Source organism: Xiphophorus couchianus, chromosome 9 (genome assembly GCF_001444195.1).
Source record: "Xiphophorus couchianus chromosome 9, X_couchianus-1.0, whole genome shotgun sequence".
In the NCBI taxonomy this organism is placed as follows: Eukaryota; Metazoa; Chordata; class Actinopteri; order Cyprinodontiformes; family Poeciliidae; genus Xiphophorus; species Xiphophorus couchianus.
Window position 1 is genome coordinate 4,627,779 of NC_040236.1, and position 26,228 is coordinate 4,654,006.

The 26,228-nt window shown below is 36.2% G+C and overlaps 2 protein-coding genes across 4 annotated transcripts; one reads left to right on the plus strand and one right to left on the minus strand.

Moving 5' to 3' along the window:
• Positions 1-1,238: 1,238 nt before the first annotated feature.
• LOC114151512 (angiopoietin-related protein 4-like) lies at positions 1,239-4,068 on the plus strand. The gene is made up of 7 exons (XM_028028772.1): positions 1,239-1,786; positions 1,870-1,980; positions 2,070-2,151; positions 2,772-2,885; positions 2,988-3,083; positions 3,172-3,453; positions 3,547-4,068. Exons 1-7 carry the CDS (start codon positions 1,322-1,324, stop codon positions 3,693-3,695), a joined length of 1,299 nt encoding a protein of 432 aa, XP_027884573.1. The 5' UTR covers positions 1,239-1,321; the 3' UTR covers positions 3,696-4,068.
• A 1,070-nt stretch (positions 4,069-5,138) lies between these two features.
• Positions 5,139-26,138, minus strand: LOC114151118 (dipeptidyl peptidase 9-like). Of its 3 annotated transcripts, none has more exons than XM_028028109.1 (22): positions 25,995-26,135; positions 25,772-25,911; positions 23,024-23,114; positions 21,452-21,696; positions 19,141-19,253; positions 18,317-18,490; positions 16,452-16,620; positions 16,256-16,366; positions 15,561-15,689; positions 14,308-14,369; positions 14,128-14,228; positions 13,854-14,031; positions 12,462-12,621; positions 12,301-12,380; positions 11,445-11,615; positions 10,285-10,417; positions 10,012-10,157; positions 9,568-9,714; positions 8,524-8,676; positions 8,258-8,400; positions 7,186-7,297; positions 5,139-6,317 (listed from the first exon to the last, which is right to left on the minus strand). In XM_028028109.1, the coding sequence occupies exons 3-22, from the start codon at positions 23,077-23,079 to the stop codon at positions 6,225-6,227; spliced, it is 2,676 nt and encodes an 891-aa protein (XP_027883910.1). In that variant the 5' UTR covers positions 23,080-23,114; positions 25,772-25,911; positions 25,995-26,135; the 3' UTR covers positions 5,139-6,224. The 3 variants fall into 3 exon arrangements, with proteins under 3 accessions (XP_027883910.1, XP_027883909.1, XP_027883908.1); XM_028028108.1 differs by having other exon boundaries at positions 25,772-25,915; XM_028028107.1 differs by lacking the exon at positions 25,772-25,911 and having other exon boundaries at positions 25,995-26,138.
• Positions 26,139-26,228: the final 90 nt, after the last annotated feature.

Consider the following 26,228-nt stretch of genomic DNA (forward strand, 5'->3'; position numbering starts at 1 on the left):
AGAAATTGCTCATTTTTAATTATTGAATTTAATTATTTCTTTGCATCTTTTAATAGATTTCTAATATTGTATAAACAACTTAAATAAAATTAAATTACTCATTTTTTTAAAATCCCATTAATTGTCAGAATAAACGATACCTAAAATTACCATTGCACCTCAAAACACAAAATCTTGTATTTTTGGTCAATTATCTCCTGGCTAACATGTTAGTTCACTTGAAATAAGACAATAAATTAGCATTTAATTGATTTTTGAGTCAAATATTTCCTAATGCTGATTAAAACGTGCCAGATAATTTCACTTATTGATACAATATTTCAACATGTTATAAGTGGAACTATTACTTTTTGTCATATCAGGGAAAAATTTATTTAAAACTAGCCCTATATCCTGCTGCAAAGTTACTGTTAAGTTAATTTTGTCTTATTTTTGGTCTATAGCAAATATCTTGGTAAGATTTTGTGTTTTTGCAGCCCTGAAACTCACATACTACCTTTTGAAAGAATAAGGAAAACTGTTCTGCATTCATAGAGGCTAAACTATGTAGTGTTACATTTCACTAAGTACTAAGTAATGTATTCACCTGAAAAGCATAAAAATAACCAAAGTTTGGTCTACATCGCAACTGGAAATTCTAATTTCAGGACATTTCATCCCAGCGCTGCGTGTCCCGAGGCCGAAACATCATCAGTGACCCCTCACACCCCCACCATGGACTGTTCTCCCTGCTGCCCTCTGGAAAGAGGTTCCGCAGCATCCGGTGCAGGTCCACCAGGTTCCGAAACAGTTTTTTCCCACTTGCCATCAGACTGCTGAACTCTTAACTGGACTGCACTTAAAATCTGGTCTCCACTTTATACCTTGCACATGTACAGAGCTAAATAACTTCTATTTTACTGTCAGTCCTGCACTTTATATATTCTATATTTATATTTATATTCATATTTTATACTGTATTTTATTTTATTCTGGAGTAACCTCAACATTGGAAGCTCAAAACACTGACTTTATTGTCATTTTGCATGCACAGGGTGTATACAGAACGAAATTTCGTTGCATACGGCTCAGGACAATCTAAGTCTAAGTCTAATGTTTATTTGCATCATAGCCGAGCTCCGCACTATGAATGTTTTTCCCCTCCTCCGTCCTTCCTGCGTCTCCTCCTCCTCCACCGCCTCCAAGCAGCCAATCAGGCGCGCCGCCTGCTCCAGCTCAGAGCTATAAAAACCTCATGAAGCCATGCACCAGCAGACGACTGAAGAGACTCGAGCCCGACGCAAAGAAGCGCTGATTTCAAAACAACCCAAAGACCAGAATCATGAAGATGCCCCAGGTCACCGTCCTCCTCCTGAGCGTCCTGGTCCACGCCGGCGCCGGCTTCCCGTCGGACAGAACCCGCCGGGAGAAGCACGCCTCCTGGGATGACGTTAACGTCGTGGCCCACGGCCTCCTGCAGCTCGGCCAGGGCCTGAAGGAGCATGTGGACAAGACCAAGGCTCAGATGAGAGACGTGAACGGCCGGCTGAGGGCCGTCAACGGCACGCTGGCGGAGCTGGAGAGGAGGCAGGAGCAGCAGGGCGAGGCGCTGATGACCCAGAGCAAGGAGGCGCAGGGGACGTACAGGCTGCTCTCCCAACTGGGAGAGGAGGTGAAGCTGGAGGTCGGCGAGGTGAAGAGGCAGGCGGAGGTCATGACGTCCAGGATGGACCGACTGGAGGAGGTTCTGACGGAGCCGACGAAGGACGGCAACGACAGCGAACACGAGAGAGTTTCATTCATCCAGGTGAGTTGGATTAAAGCTTCAACGCTTTAAAAGTTGATTTTTGTAAAGCAGTTTGAAGCTGAGCGTTTTTTCCCCTCGTCCAGAGGCTGATGGTGGCTCAGAACCGACGAATCGATCAGCTGGTGGAGAAAATCAGGCAGCAACAAGACAAGCTGGAGAAACAGAGTCTGCACCTGCAGGCCCTGCAGAACAAGGTGAGACGCCTGGAAGCAAACCTGCGACTTTGTGACGTCAAACAAACACCGGAATGTTTTTTAATCTTTCACTGATTGTTCTTCTGAAGGTTGCGCATAAGAGAGTGAAATCCCACAGACGACGAGACGAAGAGAGAGCGCTGAAAGGCGAGGCAGAGCTCAACCAAGCAGGTAACTTTTTACAGATTCAGCTCGTTAAAAAAAAAACATTAGTGAAAACTTACTCCTCCTGGAAAAACAAACAAAACAATACAGTAAATCTAACGAGCAGATTTTAATTAAATCACACCAAAAAAAACAAAGTATTACCAAGTATTTTGGTTTAGTTCCTAATGCAAACAAGTTGATACACCTGAAATAAAACCAACTTATAAACAAGCCTTAAATCTTGCTGAAGCGTTATTTATAATTCCACTCATAACAAAATGTCTTGTTATAAGTGAAATAATCTTCCACTTAATCAATATCAAGGAATTATTTGATCTAAACTAGCTCCTATATGCTGCTGCAATGTTGTGATTTATTTTCATTTGAAACAAGATCAAAAATGCTTAAGATTTTGTGTTTTTGCAGTGGAACAGCTATTAATGGATTGTAAAAAGACATAACCAAACAGTTCACCTTTGCACTTTAAGTTATGATGTTTGACTCGCAGTCGTTCAGAAACAGAGCAAAGTTCAGAAGAAAGGGCAGCAACGTTAAACAGAAAAACAAAAACAAGGCTGTTAAATGTGTATTTTAACTCCATTTTGTCCGTAAGTCAAAGTCTGATTCATGTGTTTTGTTTGCAGGGTTGGCCAGAGATTGTCAGGATCTGTTTGCACAGGGACAGACAGTCAGCGGCGTCTACATGATTCAGCCCGACAACTCAAAACCCTTCAACGTTCTCTGTCAAATGACTCCAGGTGAGTTTCTTCACTCCCATTTCTGAGATTTATCAGAAGATATTTTCACAAATTAAAAAAAGGAGGGGAAAAACTGATTTGTTTTCTGGTTTTTTTCTGCAGATGGCGGCTGGACAGTAATCCAGAAACGCCAGGATGGATCTCAGAACTTCAACCAGCTTTGGGAGAGCTACAGGAAAGGATTCGGCGACCTCAACAGTGAGTTTTGGAAAGTTTAATGTAAAGAAAGGTCAGAATTTTCCAAAATTCAAAAATTAAACGTAATTTTAAATTTTTGATCTCCCAGGAGAGTTCTGGCTCGGTTTGGACCACATCCACTCCATTTCCAAGCAAGGCCAGTACGTCCTTCACGTCGAGCTCTCTGACGAGGCCGGGCGGCGCCAGGCGGCTCGCTACCAGTTCCAGGTCGACGGAGAGGAGAGGCAGTTCGCTCTGCACCTTGACCTTGACCCTTCGTCTGGCGTTCAGGAGGGAATCGAGTCCACCGGAGCGTCCGGACTTCCCTTCTCCACAGCTGACAGGGACAACGACCTCGCTGCGGACGCCAACTGCGCCGAGCTGCTCTCAGGTACAAAACCGTCTCAGAATCCAGATTAAAAGTCGCTCCAATAGGCCCAACGATTTAAGCTAAACACGATTGTCCATCTGTGTTTTTCCCCAGGCGGTTGGTGGTTTAGCAGCTGCGGAGAGTCAAATCTCAACGGGAAGTTCCCTCAGCGCCACGGGGGAAGACGGGCCACGTTTCAGGGACGACTGGGCCCGCTCAGCTCCACTCTCCTGAAAATCGCTCCGGTTTCGAAGACGCAATAAGACTAAAGTCACTTCAACCCAGAGAACATCTGGGTCTTTAACTACTGACGGCCTGAAAAGACGCTGACAACACACATTACTAATGTCTGCTGATGCACTGAGCGCCTGGTATTTCTATGCAATGCATACGAGGAAAATGAGTCTGAGCTGAAACGTTCAGTCATGTTGACTGGGACTTTATTCCCCTTTGTGAGGGAACTTTTTATTATACGTTATCTATTTCCTTTAATTACGTTTTGCTTATTTAATACATTGTTTTTTACTCATTTGATTACAGTTTCAAATGCTTTTTTATTTCTATGAATAAAAATGAACATGGAAAATAAAAGCCAGAAGTTATTTTCTGAGTCATTCATGATGTACACAAAAAAAACAACAGGTGATTTAACTTAAATATATTCTGTTAACTGGTCACAAGGGATTTTATTAAGTCTGACAAACTTTAATTTAATTACATGTGACAAATAAACCCATTTCCCCCATTTTCTTTTTTCAGTGCATTTATAAGATGTTCTATAAATAATGCTGGAAAGTTTAAACTCTTTTACTGCAATGTTTTAACGTAAAATAGTTTTTGTTAAATAAGGTGCATTCCAATAGAAACACTAGACTTTTTAATATTTAATCCAAACCAAACAGGCTGAAATTCAGAATAGAACCCAGACAGAAAACAAAAAGAAAACTATGGTTTGGTTTTCTAAAAGGTTTGGCAGCAGAAAACAAAGCAAATGCTTTATTTATGTGTTAACGTTTGTTCAGGTGTTTATTTTTTTTGTAGAGTAAAGACTTTAATGTTAGAAGCCACTGGATTTAATTCAATACAAATTTAATTCCCTATATTTTTACTGCAAAAACACAAAAGTATTTTTTTGTTAATTTCTTCTGTAAACATCTTATTATACCTGAAATAAGACTAAACTTACAAGTAACTTTTCAGCAATTTATAGAAGCTTGTTTTAAGTCAATATTTCCCTCTTACAGATAAAAATACTAGTTTCACTTCCAGATTATTTCACTTATAACGTGTGAAAAATGTTTGAGTGAAATAAAAACTACTAGTTTCAGTGCCAGATTATCTTATCAATATTAAGAAATTGTTTACTTAAAGGTCGTATCTTGCAGAAAAGTTACTAAGTAAATAAAAAAGAAAGTTGCAATCTTAAACAACTCAAAACCTGACCAGGTTGGTTTGATTCAGTGTCAGAAGGGAATAAAAAGTTACATATTTTTTATAGTGTATGTGACTATCTGGGTTCAATTATACTCATATTTATTAAAAGTTCATGTTGAGGTTTTCAAGTCACACAAACGACACTCTGCCTACTGCTCTATGATGGCCTGTTTTTCAGATTTTAAATGACACTGATGTTAAAGGCAGTTATTACAGGGTCCATTACAACATGTGAATATAATATAACGAATACAAAAGCTATTGGGAAGGTGTGAAGATGTGTGCAGTTTAATCTTTTAGCAATGGATACAAACTGAAAGCTTACAAAAACATAAAATAAAGACCACTTTCCAGGATTTGGGGGGAAAGAAAAAAGATTGTTCACTTCAGTTTATTTCTTCAATAACAGAGTACATTTATAACGATTAAGGTCAGCAGATGATAACAAGGCGTTGAGTCTTCTGACTGATTCCCTGATTTATTTTCAATGTGAGCAGGTGCTCCTAAACTCTTGCAAGGCACCTCAGTTGTCTCAAACATCATCGTTCAGGTCAGCGTCTTGGCACAAAGGTAAATATAATGTATTGTGCAAAAAGTCCTCAGCAGCAGGAGAAAGGAAAGCTCTTCAGGAAGTTAAAGCAAGCGATCATGAACAGGTCCCAGGTAACTCCCAACATTTCTAAAAGATTTTTTTAAATAATACTACCTAAGAAAAATGTGGAATTTATATATTTTTTCTGGAATAACTGCATAAAAAACAACCTGTAACAGGCATAAGACACAAATCTCATAGCAAAACACAATAAAGTGTGCAACCGCGGGTGTTGAAATCACACCAGTTTGTATTCAGAGACAGAAAAGTGAGTTTTGATTCACAGAAATGAGTTGCTTAATTAAATGGCACCAAAAACCCCAATAAATCAAAACATTGTTGTAAATGGTCCACATGTATATTTTGTTGCATTGCTAATGAAAGTACATAAGGCAGCATTTTAAACATCAAAATTTACTCCTGTTGCTGGATTTCAACACAAAGAAAATAAAAAGGCTTTGTTTCATGATCTGGGTGAACAGCGACCTCTGCTGGCGCCAGAGATTAACACAACCGTTCACTTTACTGCTGAATTAAACATGAAAGGCAACAAAACATCTGATATCCCAGCAATATTTTGATGCTGAAAATGCTGCTGGGACTTTAAGACTGGTGAACAGCTCTGCAGGTGTGATGAGGTTCGAAGCAGATTGCATTCAGCTGATCATAAAGTCAAGTAAAGTGGAGAAGCAGGTTTGGATAAATGCTGAGCGTGAGAAAAGAGAGGCAGGAAGGAAGGGAAGGTTAGTGCGTGTGGAAAGGCTTATTAGAGGTTCTGCTGCAGGAAGTGCAGCAGACTAATCTCGTAGTGCTCTCCGGACTCCGGACACCTGATGCTGTGGCGTTCGTTGGGATAAATCTGGAGAAACAGGAAAAAAAATACATTAAATGATGCGTTTGATGCACAAGGAGAAAACGAGTATTTCCGAAATATCTGGCAGCCATTTTGGACATTCTAGCTCAACAAGATTGTAATCAATCAATTAATGATCTCAAGTTATTTTGTACCATTTTTGTTTTGTTATTTTTGTTTATTTGAAAAATCTGAATAAAACGTTTTTTTTTTAGTTTTTTTTTTAAATGTGTTCCTTCATCTGACCGTACTGCACAGGCCAAGTTTAACAACCAAAACAAATTCAAGACCAACTCTATCAAAATGAAACGTTAAAATATAAAATGTAAAAGTTAAAATGTGGCCCAGAAATCTTTTTGGACTTCTTAGCGTTCTAAAACAAAATCTGTGCAACGCTAAAAAAGCAACTAAATACTGATAAATAATGAGTCTCTACACAACAAGGACAAAAATCTACTAAATTCAAAACTCAAATTATTCATGTTTGCTACAAATTTACATTGGATATTTTGTTAAAATCAGGCTCCCAACGTCAAACTGGTAAAAAACAAACTGGATAAATAGATGAACAGATGGATGGATGAATGGATGAACAGATGAATGGATGGAAAAATAGATGAACAGATGGATGGATAAACAGATGGATGGATGGATGAATGGATGAACAGATGGATGCAACATTTAGACAACAGGTCAATGAATCCAAATGTATTTCCAGAATCTTTTCCTTTTCCAAAAACATCCAGGCCTGAAGAATCCAATCATCAGATTCCAGATGTTGCAGATGAACTGATCAGTTCAGTTCTGATCTGTCACCTTCCTGGTTAAAAATCTTTTTTCCAGCCAAACATCAGCGCAGGTTTCATCAACGTACCTGAAGGCTGTACGGCTTTCCTGCTCGGATGAGCTGAGACACCAGGAAGTTGGTGTGGAAAAAGTGAACATTCTCGTCTAGAAACCCGTGAAGGATCAGCAGTCGGTTCGGCCTGCGAGACGCACAGAGATACGTGTCGGCCATTTTTATTTATTTACATTCACAGACTTATTAGCAGCAGCGGTTGCCACTTAGTTGAATGCTGGTAATATAAAACAAACATCAGATTCATTTAATTGTCAAGCCAACCTCACGAAAACTTGCAAAATAAAATATTTTCTGTGAAAAGTGAATGAACAGACTAATTGAAATCTAAAAAGAAATCTCTTTATGCATTCAAAATGGCTAAATCTATGTTAGTAAGTTTTGGTCGATTCCTGAAGCGATTAATCTGATTAATTGGGATTAATTGTCTATTAAAATAATCACCAACTAATTTAGTCATTGATTAATCATTAACTGGAGCAAACAGACTCAAACAAGTCTGTTTAACAGAATAAAAACATATTGAAACAATAAATACAGATTATATTTAACATAAAAAGCCTTCCTGGTCTGTAAATATGTTCTACCCAGAAACTAGTGACATAGTTTTAGCTTCACCTCATTCAAAGTCTGTAAAAAAATCTCCTATTAGGTTCCTTTTGCTGTCCAATTATTAGTCAGATAATCAAAAAATAAATCAACAATCAGCCGTATTGATAAGTTTGTAGCTTTTCACATGTTGAGTATTTTTTTTAGCTGCAGACGCATCATTTGCTACAAATAATCAAATGTTCACTTGAGGAATATTATGACATTGCAGGCAATGAAATGTTAATTTTCTTATTTAAAATAGGAACTGAGCTGTTTATTTGGATCTTTTAATGTATTTTCAAAATTTTATAGAAATGTTTAATCAGTTAATGAAAGACCTACAGAATGTGCAACCAATAAACAGTTCATTCAAGATTCATCAGTTTTGAGGGCAAAAATGCTCCCTGGTTGAGGCTTAGGCATCAATATAATCTGTTTTTGTCAGGTAAAAGATGTTTACGAAAGCGTGAATTGTTCTTTTATTCGGAGGTCTCACTCGTTGGGAAGTTTGTCGACATGCAGAGCGACGGAGCACGCTTCATATCCCTTCTGGTTTTTTTCCGGCGTGTCCAGATATCGCTCTGTGTAGCCGGTGTCGTACGCCATCCACAGCGTCACAGGCGCTCCGGCGACGGCGACCTGATCGACACACAAAATGAACCTGAAATTATGTCCGATTGATCCTGGGTCAATTAGAGAAACGCAAGTTACAATGACACATCTGACAGTAGAGGCTAAGCGTTTCTGATTTTCTGCAGTCACCTTAAATATGTCTGGTCGGTGGATGAGGCCCATGAGGGAGAGAAATCCTCCGTACGACCAGCCGTGGATGGCGACGCGGCTCAGGTCCACAAACTTATACTTGTCAGCAATGTAGTGCAAACCCTCCACCTGGTCGTCAATCTCCACCAGACCCTGGATAAAGAAGAACCGATTATCCTCACCATTCTCGTTCAAATCTAATTTTCTACACAGAACACTGGGAACAGATTAACTGGTGTAATTTTTTAAAAACAAATCTCTAAATTTGATGTTAAGTAATGATTTACTAGGGCTGAAACGATTAATCAGATTAATCGTCAACAAAATTAGTGATCAGAATGACCAAAAAAAATGCCATTTGCTGAAAGAATAACACAGTGATTATGCCAAACTGTATAAATATATACATATATATATATACATACAATCTACATTTAACATAAAAAACATTATTTTTCTGTAAATATGTTTTACCCAGAACTCCTCAAGTGGCATAGTTTTAGTTTCACCTGGCTCATATTTTGTAAAAAAATCCCTATTAAGTACCATTTGAAATCCAATTATTGATTGGTTAATAAAAAAAAGTGTACAACACTATATATATTTATCATTTAAGATTTTTAAAAAACATCCTTTGTTTGTAAATATGTTCTTCCCAGAACTCTTTACGCAAGTTATTTTTTGCTTCATCTGGTTCAAATTCTGTAAAACAAACAAAAAAAAAATCCATTTTGGTATTCATTTATTAATTGGCTAATCCAAAAGATAATCCACAGATTAGCCCTACAATGCATAGATTTTAGGTCAAGCAGAAAAGACTAAGATTTTCAAATTTCTTGGTTACAAATTATCAAGTACACAGGAAGTGTTGAAGTTTATGCACTAAAATGTTTTTTTTCTTATTTAAAAAAGGAACAGAATTACTTATTTCCATATTTCAATTTCAATAAAAAGACTTAAATGATTAACTTTATCTGATTAATCGTTAAAATAATCAATTAATCAATTACTAAAATAATCATTAGTTGCGGTTTCTGAAGGCACCATTTTGTCCTTCACAGCTCCTTCAAACTTGAGTCCTCGCTGGCAGGATCCCCGCCCGTCGATGACCAGCACCACGTAACCCAGGCAAGCTAGCGTGCTTAGCCGCAGGTACTTCACTGCTTTATAGGAGTTATTCACCAGCTGCACCTGGAGGGAGAGCAAAGGGTTAATTCTACGACATATTTTAACTTGGCTTTAATCAGCGTCGCTTTACTAAACTGTGCTGCACAAACAGTTGAAAGTCATCTGACAGGAATAATCTAGTATTAATTTGTGGAGAAACCAAGAAAAAAATTAGATCTGATTGGTCTTCTTCACTTTACATGTAGCCTTTTCTTTGTTCTGGCCACATATTAATATTTCAGACTAGCTGTGTACACTACATAGGAGCCCTTCTTTGTTCTGTTGATTGTAATGTTTATTTTAAAGTGGAAGAGATCAAACCTGAGGACCACCGTAGACAAAAACAACAGTGGGATGCTTCCTTCCAGCCACCAGGTTGTTTGGTTTGTACAACATGCCGTAGAGCTTAAAGCCCGACTTCCCAGTGAAGCTAAAGATTTCTGGAGGCGGAGCATCAAAGTGGTACGCTAAAAACAAAACACAGGAAATTAAACTTCTGTCACATAGCAACATCTGCCATGAATATTAACTGTGCATTATGTTTGAGGTGAATTATTAACCATAATTAAATTAGTTTAAGATACAAAGCTGTACCAGAAGACTCCATCATGCTGGCCCAGAACTGAGGTTCTTTGTGCAGCGGGTCGCCGTCCCCGACCAGCTTATAGATGTGAACACAGGGAGCGGTGGTCAAACTGCTGTAATGGCTAATAAACATATCAAAGGTCTGTGTGGAGAAAGAAGGAAAAGGCTAAATTAATCACACATAACATCTCAGATTTATGAAGAAATCAATAATTAGTTCTGGGCGATATTAAAATAAAATCAGATTTTTTCATACACATCTGATTTTAATCATTTTTTCTTGCTTTCTTTTCTTAAAAAAAGATATTGCTAATCTCAAAAAGTGGCTTTTATTTCAATCACCTGCTCTGAGTTGTACAACGGAGCCTGGTTATAGAAGAATTTTTTTAAATTATGAGAATACAGTTATAATATTAGCAGAACAGAGGTACATTTTTACCAGAAGAACGTCTTAAAATTACAAGAAAAATTTTTTATGAGAAAAACGTTTCTAGAATTATAAAAGCATTTCCAGAGATGTGACCAGCTCAGTCCGTGTGATTTTCTTCAAGTAAAACTCAGTCGTTGCTCAATTATTTAAAAATCCTGTGATAATAATTTGATGCTGACATGAATTATTTCCTTATCTGTAAAACGGATACAAATTTATAACTTCACAAAATGCTCAACATTCCCCAGTTAAATCTTTTGCTATTTTTTGTGTTGAAGTTTTCATAAAATTACTACTCAATTTGCCTAACTTTATTCTTGTGATATTATGTCTTTATTCTCATAATTAAAATGAAACTTCCTAGCCTGGCCTTTATATTTCATTATCAAGATTAAAAGATGCAAACAAGATGGCAACCCTAGGAGAGCTGACATCACTCTGAACTATGGAAGCCAAAAGATTCACGATTTTCCAAAAATTTAATTGTCAAAAACCATAAATCTGATTAATAAATAAAATTGATTTATCACCCAGCCCTCTCTATAATTAATCTACACAAAAACCAAACAGAAATATGTTTAACCGTTTAATGAAGCAGAGATCAGAGAACGCTACTTCTGAATTTTCCTTCAAATTAAATATTTAATAACCTAAATTAACAGCTAAAATATTACTTAATTCAAACCCCAAGCAGGAAACATAAACTAGATAACTCAGAGGAGTTTGTGTCAGTCGGTACCTGGCTCACGGAGCAGCTGTGGGAGAATCCGGGTTTGGTGAGTCTGACGATTTCCCCCGGCATCTCGTAGCTCACCACGTACAGGTGATGCTCCAGAGGAGAGTGTTTGGTTCCCTGGAAGTAAACCAGCTTCGTCGCCTCGTCGACCCAAATCTGAGGGCTGCAAGAACGCTGCACCAAAAATCAGACAAGAACATCCAGAATTTATTAGGAAAGAGCTTTGTCCTTTTAATCTAGATTAGATTTCATTATTATTTACATCAATTTACAGATTGGAAAGGTCTCTTTGAGAAGACACTTGCTTATATTTCACAGGCCATTACAGAACAAATGTTTCCACTAGGGATTCTAACAAACAATTAACTTACAGTTAACTGTCAATAAATAGTTTAATAGATTAAATTTCATTCAGTCGATTAATAACGTCCGCTCAGACCTTCAGGCTGTGTTGCAGTTTGGTCGCCATCCAGCAGAGGGCGCCGCTTAAATGTCTTGATGGATAAAATGTTGTTTTTTTTTTCTACTGAACAACCTAATAGGTTCCTGTTTTGTTATTTGTTTGAGAAATATGTCCAAGTTTAATAATAAGAGAAAAAAAAAAAGTTTATTTTGAATTTATTATAGTTTAAATTGCTAAACTGTTATGCACTTTTTTAAGTTTATAAACTTCATGTTCCTTCTTGATGCAAGAGAAAACTCAAGTTTTTAAGAAAACAGCTGCTTATCAGTTAATCAATTTCAGATTAACTCATTAACTGATAACCCAAGTTTGTACAAATAGCTTTACTTATCACAGGGAAATATTGACTTTATTAGCTGTAAAAGCTTGAGATGTTTAACTGGGGTGAAGCTTCACCTTTGCTCCGTGATTGGCCAGCACCTCCCACTCCCCACTGGTCACCGTCACCTCCTCTTTAACTGGACACTTGAAATCACCTGGTGGAAGAAAATGTAATATTTAAACTGAATATTACAACGTAAATGTTTCTTCTTCAACATGTTTCTGTGAGGCGTTACCTTCAGAGTGAGTGTATCCTTTGGCCCAGTCGTATTTGCCCCGCTGTAACACTGAGGTGATCTTATACAAATGGCAGTAGCCCGTTTTAGACTCGTTTACTGTGATGAAGGTGAACTCGTCATTAGACGTTTGGAGGAAAGGATGGAAGATGTCGTGCACCTGCAACAAAAACAAACAGGGATGTTTATGTGGATTTATTCGATTGTTACCATTAAATTCTTCAAATCAACACATTTTAACATCTGACAACCTAAATAAAAACTAAAGGTTGTTTTCAAATGATGTTAGTGTCTGTGACATCACTGTGGATGAATATTCGTCACTCGTTTTAATTCAGACACATTGGAGGGTTTACAGATATGAATAGACTGTTTTTTGATAAACATCTGCTGTATATTCAAAGAACTATTATTTTATTTTTGTTTCATACTTTAAAATAAGGAGAGATGGAGTTTTTTGCAATAAGATAGATGAAAACGTTTTCTTCTAAGGTAAGAGAAAAATGCTGTTTTAAAAAAACTATTTTATTTCCTCCACTTGAAAACGAAGTCAATATTTTTGTTTGGGAGCACAATTTTGTCCAATAAAACTGATTTCTGACTAAAAATGTACAAATTAATCATAAAAAAAGAGAAAAAAGTAGTTAAAAAACATTACTGGCTCTTTTGGGTCATTATTTTGTGAAAATGTACTGCAATTATTTAATCAAACAAACTTACAAAAATTTTAAATCTGAATTTGTTGTTATATCTAATAACAAAACGTATTACTTTTTGTTAAGAACCATTGTATTTCAGGAGCTGCAGAAGAAAATGTATCCATCCACTTCATTATACCCAAAAATGTTTAAAATCTAAAAGCAGACATAAAATTAAGGTTCTTTGAACTAATATTTTTGAATCTATTTTTCCTTTCTTTTTGTCATTAGTTTGGAAACATTCTACCTTTTCAGAATCAGAAATTAGTTTTATTCGGCAGAAAAAGATTTTTAAATTCGATTTCAAGTGTAAGAAATAAAATAAAGTTATATTTCTCACAAAGATGAAGAGAAGAAAATTTATCTGTTCACGCTATTGCAAAAAATGTTGCATCTCTATTTTAAAATCTAAAAACAGAAATAGAACGATGGTTCTTTAGTAGATATTTATCAAAATATATAAAATTCAAAAGATTGTGGCTCTAAACAAGTTTTATTCATCTGGACGTGGAAAGAGGCAAAATGTCTCATTCAAAGGTTGCAGATCTCTGATCTAAGCCTTTTAGTTGTGACAGAAAAGCTAATGTATAATACTCATGGTACTTTAGTCGCTTTGAATTCCTTTAAGCAACGTTTAATTTTCTACAATGCCGCTGTAAGTCAGTCTGAGACAAAACGGTGATGAGGAGCTCACATTGATCCAGATGTCACTGGTTTCTCTGTAGATGATGAAGGGATGGACCGAGTCACCCAGAGCCTCCAGGCTCTCCCGTCTTTTTGCTTCGTCCTGTTGAGCCGGGATGAAAAGCGCCGGAGGAAGCAGGACTAGCTGAAGGTTCTGCTGCCGTCGGTCCATCATGACCGCCCACGCGCTGACAGAAACGGAGAGGAAGAGCCGTGACTCGCAGCAGGAAGCTTAGCTTAAACCGCGTAGCAAACTGAGCTACGGTTGAGTTTTACAGACTTACTATCGGCCGTCTTTTGTCCATCCGGCTCTAGTGATGTACTCGATGTTGGGAAACAGGCAGTTAAACGGAACAGGCAACACTTTCTCCTGCGTGCTGACGATCTGAGAAGAAAACGACGTCACATCAGTTGAAACTTCATCTGGACTTCTAGGTTAAACTTACAATGTAATGAGGACTCACCTTTCCAACACTGTCTGCCCTGATTTCAGCTATCTTCAAAGTGATTTCAGGATTGCTACTGCCTGAAAATTAATGAAACTTGATTACATAACCTGCTAACATTTCTTGGCAGCAGCTTTGTGTTTTAATGGCATATTGCTCTTTGCTGCCTTAAAGCTGCAGTACGTAACTTTTATAAAATACATGTTTTTTTTACATATTTGTTTAGATTTTTGTGTATGAGACAAATGATCTGAAAATATCGACATCCTCCAGATACTCCATGTGCTAACATTGCCATCAAAAACAACCAATCAGAACCAGGAGGAGGGTCTTATCGCTGTCAGTCAAGCTAGTGAACTCGCTGCTAAATATGCTAATGACGGAGAAACAACTCACCATTACAGAAAACCGTTTATACGCCATAATTTGTGGCCATGCTAATTAGCCTGAGCATTCATAGCATGCTGTGCTGACGGGGAGAAGCTGTATCGTAGCGCACATGGGCATGATTGACAGCACTAAGCTCCTCCTCCTTGCTCTGATTGGTTGTTTCTAGCTAGCACTAGGAGAAAACAGAGGTGCTTGATTTTTTTCACAGATTATTTGTCTCATACCAAACTGCCACAACACAGTGACAGTTTCAACAAATATGTAAAAATAAATATAATTTTTAAAAAAGATAAATACTGCAGCTTTAACCCCAGTAGTTTCTATGTTTTGCTTTTTTGGGGGGCGGTGGGGAGGTTTGCGCAGAATGCATGTAGCAACAAAGTAGCGTCCAGCCCACTACCAATAAGTTCACACTTACTCAAGACAGATGCAAAAAAGGCTAGCTAGCTAGCAAGTATTAGCAGCTTGTTACTGGTAGCAATAAAGCCTTGAATGCAGTGAGTGATGATGTCTGCAAACCTCTGACTTATATAAAAGTCCAATAAGAAAAAACCTAAATAGCCACAACAAAATTTAAGATCTGTGATTAATGAATTTAAGACCAACATTTTCTTTAATGAATTTAAGACATTTGAAGGCCTTAATTTTAGATTCATGAATTTAAGGCTTTTTCAGGATGCATGGACGCCTTGTAAAAACAAGAAACAGCATTGATCAAGTACCAAACAGACATCTTGTATTTCTTGTGTGCTTGGTTAATTAGATTCTGACCTGGCGGTCTTTCCTTTGTGTAAATAAAACATGAAAACATGTCTATGAATCTGGTTAATAGACAGGAAAGTTAGTTAATCTGATAAAACAGAGTTATTTTGGCCTAGTACCTGCGCGTGGGTATCTGTAGACGTCGGTTTTCCGCTCCTCCAGAGCCGGAGATGGAACATGGATCATCTCCACCTTCGACTCGTCCACCTCCTCATACACAATCTGCAGAGTTTTACCGCCATCAGGCTCTGAGTCAAAGAAAAATACAAATAGAAATACATTAGGCAATCATTAAAAAGGTAATTTATTTCAGTAATTTGATTAAAAACAGATTGAAAATGATTACACTTAGAGCAGTGAATTTCCAGGTTTTATTTCAGGTTATTTTGAAGATTGTGGCTAAAATTAGAATCTCAGATACGATGTTCATAATTTCTTTGCTTTCTTTCTAAAACAACAAAAAAAATCAAAAGAGAAAATATCTTCAAAAAAAGGCTTTTATTTGAATCATTCTTTTTGTTAGTTGTACAACAGAGTATTTGGGCAAGACTACGAGAATGTTTGTTTAATTATAAAAATATAGTCATAATATTAGCAGAACAACATATTAAAATTAAGAGAAAATATGATTTTCTCTATTTTAAATGAAAGTAAATGAACTTTTCAATGATGCATTTATGATTAACATAGAAAACTGTTCACTGCTAAATACCTGCCAAAAATAAGAAAAATAAATTGAAACTGATTTGTAATTACAGTTCTCAAACGATCAATACATTAAATAAAAATTAAAAAACAAAAACATGATATTTACTTTCGCGTGCGGCTGGAGACCACCAGTAACCAGTGAAGCGATCAAACTCTTCCTGAGTGACAAACGTGGCGACCCCAGCTGATTTAGGATCGTCTTTAGGGTTATTAATACCTGCAACAAAAAAAAGAAACATGAAAAAAACCTTTAAGTAACACATTTAATAAAGAAACAAAATGTAATCTGATCCAGTTCAGACCTTTGTGGCAGAATGTGAGTCTCCTCTCTTCTCCAGTCTCTGTGTTTGTCACCCAAATGTCATTGTTGTTGATAAAACCAACAAAGTTGGGGTCCCCAGGGCAAATTTTGGGGTCCATACGTGTGCCTGAATTCTGGCTCTTGATCTCTATGGGGTTCATCGGAGAAGTCTGGAAAAACACAAGCCAAAAACCTAAACTGTATTTTATTTTTATCAATAATTTACAGCAGATCAGAACTTAAAAATATCTAAAAGCTGCTAGGAGAAATTGGCAAACAATTATGGAGACAATGGAGCAGAAACATACATCACATTTATCCTGATGTCAGTGTGTTCAACATCGCAAATGAAAATTATTTCTACATCACATTTCAAGCTCCATGTCCAAACTGGAAGTTTATTTTTAGCTGTTGAAATAAGAAAAGAAGTAAAAGTAAATTAAAGTATTGATAAAGAGCTGAAAATAAACACACATTACACTTTTTAGACTTTTATTTGTTAAAAAAAACCACACATTTAAAACCACATCTTGTTTTTCTTTCATTTAGCAATTATGCTATTTTGTGTTAGCATATTAAATAAAACCCAAACAAAAAAACTGTGTATTAAAGATCATAGTTATAATATGACCAAATGTGAAAAAGTCTGAAGAGGTCAGAAAAGGTCAGAATATTTTTTTGAAATTTTATGTAACATTTTAGTTTTGTGTTATATTAATATTTAAGTCATTCAGATTAAAGAATTACATCTGTTTTTATTAAAATACATAATATTTGTTAGATCTTTTATAAAAATCTGCTTGTTAACAGAAGTATTTATGTCAAACTATATATTGTACAAATTATTTTACATATCTAAGAGTTAAAAAGTCCAAATGTGAGCGAAGTGCTGAAAATAAAGGCTGAAAACTGCACAGCGTGTTTTCTCTACATGCTGATGAACCGAGGGAGTCCCATCAGTGGGAAAAGCTTCATCTGCAGTGAACAAAGCAGCAGCAGGAGTTTCCCTGCTGGCCGTAACAACCTTTTCATATGACTATGCGCTTGCAGAAGGGAAACCTTCAGGGTACAAAAATAAGCAACGTTCATCTGTACTTTTCCTTTTGATTGGAGGTATTTCCTGCTATTCGTTCCTCTGTCGTTACGAAGGACCCAAGGATTCGTTTATCAAATTAAATCAGTGACTGCTCTCTCAAATAAATCGCTTTTTACATTTTTACCCTGGATAATCATCTGTAAAAACGTATTTTTTTCCCAGTGTCTGAGCTAAATGAACTACAAATGGTTAAAATGCATCCCCGGAACCAGAACCACAAATGGAGAAGCAGCGTTCAGCTTCTACACTATGCACCACAAATCTGGAACAAACCTCCAGAAAACTGCAAAACAGCCAAAACCCTGACTGCCTTTAAATCTAGACTAAAAGCCCACCTGTTTGGAGTTTATTTTTGAAACATAATTAATGAAACATTATTCAATATTTTGATGCGTAACGTCACCACTTGACAAAATGTAATGCATAAAATGTTGACTGTGTGCTATGACTTTATAAAAACACAAAAATACAATAAAAAGCACTTCAAACTGCCTTGTTGCTAAAATGTGCTAGACAAATAAACCTGATTGATTGACTTATTGATAGAAATGACATGAACATGAAGAAGTCTTCATGAATGTTTATGACTGTTTTCATTTATTAATTACACTTTTGATGCAACTTTGCATTAAAATTCTCATTATTTACCATATGACATAAACATTCATGACATATAACCAAATATTTTAGCTTTCCAAACCGTCTCCTGGCAACTGTGATGCAATAAACCCAAAGAAATCCTGTAATTATGCATTTGTCTTTTAACTCACAATGAAAGAGTTGTTAGCGCCGTCCCGACAGTAGTACAGGCTGCTGTTGGCCTGGAACAGGAAAAGCCCGCTGGGCTGGTGGTAGTCATAGGCGGTGATGCCAGATACCCCCAAACGTTTTCTCTCTCGCAGCAGTTCCTCCTCCCGAGAGAAGCCCCCGTGGTGAGGACTGGCCTGGGGTCAGAGGTGACAGCGGGACACAGAGCGTGACAAACCAGGCCGATCAGAAAGTGTTTGCTCAGAGGATTGGAGAAAAAAAAAGAAACGGTGGGACAAGATGAGACGCACAGCAGCTGCTTTCTGTTTGCTCTACTTTAAAATATTTTTCATCTAACCACTTAAACTCCTTCTGTAAAACATCAAAATATATAAAAAGATGCAAATAAATAATTGAATTCCCCTTTTTAAATAAGAAAATAAACATTTTATTCCCTAAAGTGCTATAAAAACATGAATGTTCTTCTAACATCAACATGTTTTTGCTAAAGTTAACGTTAATACAATGTAGAGCTCATCTGTTTGTTTAGTTTTTTATAAACAGATTAATAACTGAATCGCAAACGGTGATAAATAAGAGATTTTTTAAACAGAATTTGAACTAGTTGAAGCTAAAACTAACACTTGAGTTCTGGATAGAACATATCTACAAACAAAGAGGGTTTATTTTTTATCTTAAATGCAAAATGTATAAACTTTTGTACAGTTTTTGCTCCAAAACATTTTTTTGAGTCTGTATACTTCAGTTTACAATTAATCGATTACTAAATTAGTTGACGATTAATTCAATAACTGGTCACAGACCTACCACCACAACTTCTCTTTACCTGAAAATGGTCCAGCATTGGTTTCCATGACAAAACGAGTAGCGCATCTTTGCGGACCTTCTTGGGAATGTCGGAGTAGAGCAAAGCGTTTTCTCGGCTGGCGTAAGGCATTCCTGTCAGGAAGAAACAGGAAGATCTGTGAGATTAACTCCAGATAATGATGATGCCTTTGGTGGGAGAAGTTTCTAAATAAAATCTCATTTCTGTTCAGGTTTGTGAGCCTTTAACACTTAATTAATGATTCATAATAAAGTGGTTTGACAAACAGCAAAAACGTAAACACAATTCGACTGATTGGCTGCTCATTGCTTTGAAACGTTAGACATTAAACGTTAGAATCTCCCGTTTCTTGCAGCAGACCATCTGACCTCTATTAACACAAAATGGAAAAACTGAATTATGCCAACAAAGCAGAAATTGTGTCCCTGTGTGTTCCCCATTTTCTCCAGCTGCACTGGAGCTGGGCAGAGCCTGTGCGGCTCTGCAGACATGAAATGGGTTCAAAAACAGATGCAGGCCGGATCCTCTGACTCACAAGAGAGCAACATGACTGGATCTACACGCACCAAGGACAAAACCCACTAAAGACACCAGAACACTAATTTATTCAGCTTCTAGATTTGTTATGGGCATTTCTTTTAATTGCAGTTTCTGGCATTAACTTAGATTTCTGTTTCAAAGGCAAACACAAAACGCTCAATATTGTATGTTTTGTCAATTAATTTGTTGGTTTCCTTTCCTACTAAGTTCAGTCTATATGACATAATACAAGAAAAAAAATAGTTAGTCTGGGTAGGCTTGTCGCAATAAACAATAATTCAATTAATCGCACGATAAATGAAAATGATCAACCTCATTTTAGTTTATCAGCTTTATCGTTTCTTCCTGCCTTTTTCTCTTTCTACTGTTGACACTGGATGAAAAAGGCCTTCCTCATTTCCTTAATGGAGGAGTGAACTATTCACAGAGAAGATCTGCCCGTCTTCTCTATCTGAATCTATTGATTATTGAAGGGCAATATAGTATACAGACTTCATTATCTGCACTCTCTTGGTTGAAGGTAGTTTTTATTTCCACTTTGGTTTTATGTTGTTTAGTTTTTACTCAAGTATACTTTTTGTTAACAGAGACTGAGAATCCATTTTTATTTATTTTTGGTTGTTTTGTTTATTTTGTTTAACAGCTCCAGTGTTAAGTGTTCTTTTGAAAATAAAGCATATTTATTTTTGGCAGGATGTACTTGCATTATTATCTCATTACATAACATCTGTTTAAAATGGTCTTCAAACAATATTATCGTTTATCGCAATCATTTTTAAGACAATTAATCGCTCAGCAAAATGTGTTGCTGTGACAGGCCATTTTATGTTAACTGTGGCATTTTTTATTATTATTATTTCATTAAAGGTTTTCTGCGTGTCCAAAGTGTGGTCTGGGGGCCATTTGTGGCCCTCGGAACGTGGCCCCTGCATGCAGTTTAAGATTGATTTAAACGGAGCCAATGCAGATGGTATGAGATTTTCAACTACAAATATTTATATCTTAAAATACAATAAATAAATTGTCCCAGAAATGACTGTGGTAAACAATAATATTGTTTGTTGAGACCTTTTTCAACAACTATATTGAAAATGGCCTAATAATGCAAGCGCTTGCTCTCAAAGGCCAATAAACATTAATTTTGTGATGAGGTGTTAACACTCGAGCTGGAAGATATTTAAAATATTAAAAATTAATAAACAAAACAACAAATAAAATGGATTATAATGTCTCTAAACAAACTTTCCCTTCAAAAAAATAATAATAATCTGAATTGAAACAATAAGGCTCATTTTAATTTATTGTGCAGTAAATTGATTTTCTTATTGGGACAAGTTTATAAAAAGTCTTTTTCTTCCATTATTTTTTTATTATTATTTTGGCTTTCATTTTAACGTTGTAGTAATTTGGGCCACAAATCTCTAGTGTCGTTTTATTCTAAAACAGACATAGTCAAACCCAACAACTAATACAGTCAAAAGTTTCCAAAGATATTTCTCATTTTTGTTGCTGAATAAATTGAGTTGATTTCTTAACCAACAAGTTAGGAAATAGTCCAACTTTGAAGCCCTGTTTTGGACCTTTTTAATTAAAATGAATGTTAAAATTGTTGCTGAGCAGGTAAGAAGGAGAGAATTCACAAATTATTTTGCATTTTTAACTGAAAGAAATTAAAATAAACTGTGGCTCCTTGTGCAAACAGTTTGGACAACAAAACAAACTTTGTTTTTTCCAGAAATAAAAACCTGTTTTTGTTGGTTTCTGTTCTTACCGAGGTAGTAGATGCGGTGGGAGTGTGGACTGGCCTCGTCTTTCTGGACGAACTGGAAGTCGTGCGGTGCCTTGTTGATGACCACTCCCGTGTTTTTGCGGCTGCTGTGGATGATCTTCCGCAGGCCGTCCCAGGAGTGTTTCTCCACCTGGAACTGGGTGGGATTCACGTCCTCCATCTCCACCACCTCTGTGCTGTCTGAGAGCTCATCCACTCCCGTCATGCCTGCCAGTGCGTCTCTGATGCTGCCAACACAAGAAGATTTATCTAAATACTGGATACTTCCAGTACCAGACCTTTATGCTTTCAGATCAATTCTCAATACTTCAGTAATTTGAAATAATGTATCTTAACAAGAGGACAGGAGACAGGGATGAAGGGAACTACTTTTTCTTTCGCCTGGTAAACGTGTAAAGCGTCCTGCTGCTGCTCAGTCACTCAGACTCAATGACAGATCATAGAAGTAGTGAATATGGAGATATTTCAGCTTGCATTTCATAGTAGTTCATAATAATTAAACAAGGATTTATTCCAGTAGTAGCATTACTTTACCAATTTCCTATTTTTTTGTTTGAAACAACTTTTTCACATTTTTTAAGACGTTTTGTTGTTAAAAGAACTTAGCTGCTACGTCAATGTACTTCTGAGTTTAAGATGAAGAGGGATGTCTAGTGTTATTTTTATGAAGTCAAGATCTGAAATACAAAATGTTTTTTTTTATTTAGATTTAACAGGAAAATTAAGTGTTTTTGCACAAATTATCAGTATTGGATCAGTATCAGATTAAATTTTACTCAATATAAGATTGGAAAGGAAATCAGTGGTGTCAAACATCACGACTAAATATCTTTTTGAAAAAAGAATAAAACTAGAAACGTAAAAATGGATTGATTTGTGAAGCTAAACTTAAAACTAGAGCTGCAACCAATGAGTATTTGAGTAATCAATTATTCTTTGGATTATTTTTTAAACAAATAAAAAACCTGTCACATTCTGTAGATTTTTCATCAAAGCCTTTTTTATACAATATTGGAAACACATTAAAAGATACTTTATTCCCTTTTTTTAAATAAGAAAATGAACATTTTATTGCTTAAAATGGAACAACAGTATTCCTTTTGTGAGCGCTTGATTATTTGCAGGAAAAAAAAAACTTCAAACATGTAAAACATTTTGACCATTTCTTTGTATTATCAGATTAATAATTAGATTTTAAAAAGTTGCTCATTCTGATTTTTTCAAAGAATTTGAGCCAGGTTAAGTTAAACCTTTTCCACTTGAGGAGTTCTGGGTAAAACATATTTACAAAGAAGGTTTTTTTTTCTTAAATGCAAGTCTTAATATATTTTGTGCAGTTTTCGTGTTGTTTTTTCAGCAAATTGCCTTTTTTAGTAATCTGAATACTCCAGTTAATGATTAATCAATTACTAAATAAGTTTATTCTTATTTCCATAATTGATAATAATCCATTGTTCCAGTCCTACTTAAAACAATTTAAAAAATGAAACTTTTCTGTACATATATTTTTTTAAATAAATGAGAACTGGAACCAGATAAATAAAAACCTCTTACCTTTCCTGGCTGTCTTCTGTTTTGTCGTCGGTTTTCAGCCTCTTTATCTTGTGCATTAACTGTTTAACAACCTTGAGCCAGATCCGACCGCCTGCAAAACGAGGTAATGACATAAAAATTATAGAAATGAAATAAAAAGACTTGTTCTTTTTTTTACCCCTCCAGGGGGTCTTTTGTGGGCTCTAGTGTCCCTTAAATGATAGTAGGCTGACAGGAAACGGGGAAGGAGGAAGACATGTGGCAAATGTCGTCGGGTCCGGGAGTCGAACCCACAACGGCCGCGTCGAGGACTCAAAGCCTCCAAATACGGGTCGCGCTAACCGCTACGCCACCACGGCACGCCCCAAAAAGGCTTGTTCTGAAATAACAAACATTCCTAAACGTTTACAGAAGCAGCCTAAAGGAAAGTTAAATGCGACTTAGATTTGTGACACATTGCCATCGAACCAGAGCCTGATTGTGGGGCGAGGCGATACAGCTTAAAAATAAAATCAGATTTTTTTCATACAAGATCCAATTTTAATATGTTTTTTTTCCCCCAATTTCTTTCCTAAAATGTTCTTCTTTTTAAACTAAATATTTTCAATCTTCTCTTCTGGGAGTTGTGCAACAGACTATTAGGGCCATGCCTTATTTATAGTCATAATATGAGCAACGATGAGGCAATTTTACCACAAAAAAAGTCTTAAAATGACAAGAAAAAAAAATTTTATGAGAAAAACTTCAGCTCGGTTTGTGGTTCTTTCTTCCAAAGTTCTGCTGCTGATAATAATTTGATAACCTGTTGAAATATTTTTTCTTTTCTTATCTGTAAAACAAATACCAAAGTATAACTTTTTTAAATTATTTTTCACGTTAAAGTTTTACTTAATTCTACTGATATTGCAACGTTATTCTGGTAATATTAACACTTTATTCTCGCATTATGTCGACTTAGCTGCACAACTTTATTCTTGGATTACTACAACTCTATTCTTGTAATATTATGACTTTATTCTTGTAATTTAAATAAAAATCTTAGCTTATATTCCATCATAAAGTTGATCTAAATTCAAAGTCCAAATAAACAAAAGCTGTAAAACACACTTGTGGAACAAGATGGCCGTCCTGAGCGCGCTGACATCACTCTGAGAAACCCAAGAAGTGCATTGGTGGGGGAAAAAAAAAATGCTCTAAAAAATTGCCCTTCAAAAACCAAAACTGTGATTACTCAATAAAGTGGATTGATCGCCCAGCCCTACCTGATCACATGCTGAAAACAGTGAGAGTTTTCCCTTAGCTGCTTCCTGGAGGATCAGCTCCTCTTCAGCTGATGGGCGCCAATGTTCTGGTTTCTCACCACGTGTGAATCAGCTGCAGCTGACGTAAGCCCTGACAGCTTTAAGTCTGTGTCACAACGGTGGCAAATATTACACTGTAACTCCATATTGTACTGCAGGATGTCTCCTGCTGCCTGGTTCTGGTCTAAATGACCAGGAAATTCAGCTTCATTTACCAAAATAAATCAGCTTAAATGATTGAATTATTAACACTTTTTAAGTACATCTGAATAGGTTTAGCAAACCAATGGAAAATCTTGTTTATTTAAGTCAAATTAAAACCCATTAAAATATTTGAAAGCATAAGTTTACATAAAATGTATTTAAAAAAAATTCCCCTCACGTACAGATACTCAATTAATACTAACATTTTCCAGTTTTAGTTAGGATTACCAAAATTAATTTTTTTCCCAATAAACAATTAATCAATCCATTAATCACAACAAGTTCAAATGAGCCTGATAATTTCAATTCAGATGATTCAGATTTGAATTTGAAGGGAAATTTTGTTTACAAAAGCCATTTTATTTTTGGTTTCGGTTGTCTGTGGGTTTTATTTACGTTCATTAACAATACCACATTTCTGTATAACTTTTTTTTTAAATTGGTCTGATGTAATATTCTTAAATGCTTCTTTTCCATTATATGCAAGCAGAGAAATCATAATTAATAGAGATAAAGAGTTGAAAACATCAGTCTGTGTGTAATTAATATATTATAATTAACATTATATGTTGCACTCAGTGAATTGAGTTGATGAAATGCATAAACTTTTTAGTATTACGCTAATTTATTTTTTATGGCAGGGCCTCCAGAGCCTAAAGTGGTTCTTAATAACTGGCTAAAAATGATTGAGAACCCATTTTTGAAGATTGATATAATTTTAAAAATGTACATTGATTGAAATTCCAATGTGTGACACTAAAAGTAACAATAATACATTTTATAATCTTTTTTCTTGTCATTTTGTTTACATAATTTTCCATAGAAGGAAATTTATCTATCTTCTTTTTGCAGAAGTTTTATGTTTTTCTTTAATTAATAAACTAAAAACAAAAATAATTTTCAATATCTACCATTTCTCAACAAAAACTCTAAATTTTCTCTATTCAACAGGTCATTTTACATTTGCAGCTGTAGGTTTTAATAAGCAGGACTTATTAAAGTCCTGCTTATTAATACAAAAACGGTTTTTCAGATGCTAAAGGTTACAAACTGACTACACACTCTCGAGTGAATATGAATAATTTTGATTCGTTTTGTTGATGTAAACCAATAGTTTACACAGAACAGAGTGTTAGATTTTAACAGTTTATCTGGAACCACTAAAATCTGAAACTTCCTCAGCTTATCCATTCTCAGTTATGTCATTAAAACAATCTCAGCAGGAACATAAACTCAAGTTTGACACTCCAGTAAAGTGACTCACTGAGTGACAGGAAACATCTGGCTGAAGGTGTCCCGTCACTAAAGCCTGGCAAACAGGAGCGGGTTCTTATAAACCCGCTCCGGATCCTTGAAATTTCGGTTTCGACCCAGTCAGTGTATCATCGGCCGTTGAGTTTTAAGCTAGCTAGCACAACACGCACAGTAAACAGGGTCAAAACAGGTCGAGACGGAGTTAATGTCGTTTACACTTTCTGCCCACAGACCTTCAAAGTTTGTCTCCTCCTCTCGGTTTGAGTGTTGTGGTCCAAGAACCGAATAAGCCGATGAAGTGGGCAACTTTCCCGGAGAGCAGCTAGCCGCTCGGTGCTAATGCGCGAGCAACGCGGAAAGAAACGGCGAGTGGAAATCAGGCTGGAACCTTTACCCCGGATATGTTGGAGCACGGAAATTCAGCAATAAAAAATTACTTAAAACATTTTTGGAAAAAAAAAATTGCG

What these genes read in the sequence shown, in the direction of transcription:
- LOC114151512 (XM_028028772.1), top strand. Translation starts at nt 1,322, where the DNA reads ATGAAGATGCCCCAGGTCACCGTCCTCCTCCTGAGCGTCCTGGTCCAC. An exon ending in GGCAGAGCTCAACCAAGCAG is followed by an intron (nt 2,152 to 2,771) that starts GTAACTTTTTAC and finishes TTTTGTTTGCAG; the next exon opens with GGTTGGCCAGAGATTGTCAG. An exon ending in TCTCTGTCAAATGACTCCAG is followed by an intron (nt 2,886 to 2,987) that starts GTGAGTTTCTTC and finishes TTTTTTCTGCAG; the next exon opens with ATGGCGGCTGGACAGTAATC.
- LOC114151118 (XM_028028107.1), bottom strand. Translation starts at nt 23,079, where the DNA reads ATGCACAAGATAAAGAGGCTGAAAACCGACGACAAAACAGAAGACAGC. An exon ending in GCGCTAACAACTCTTTCATT is followed by an intron (nt 16,621 to 18,316) that starts GTGAGTTAAAAG and finishes GTGTTTTTCCAG; the next exon opens with ACTTCTCCGATGAACCCCAT. An exon ending in GTCGACAAACTTCCCAACGA is followed by an intron (nt 7,298 to 8,257) that starts GTGAGACCTCCG and finishes TGCGTCTCGCAG; the next exon opens with GCCGAACCGACTGCTGATCC.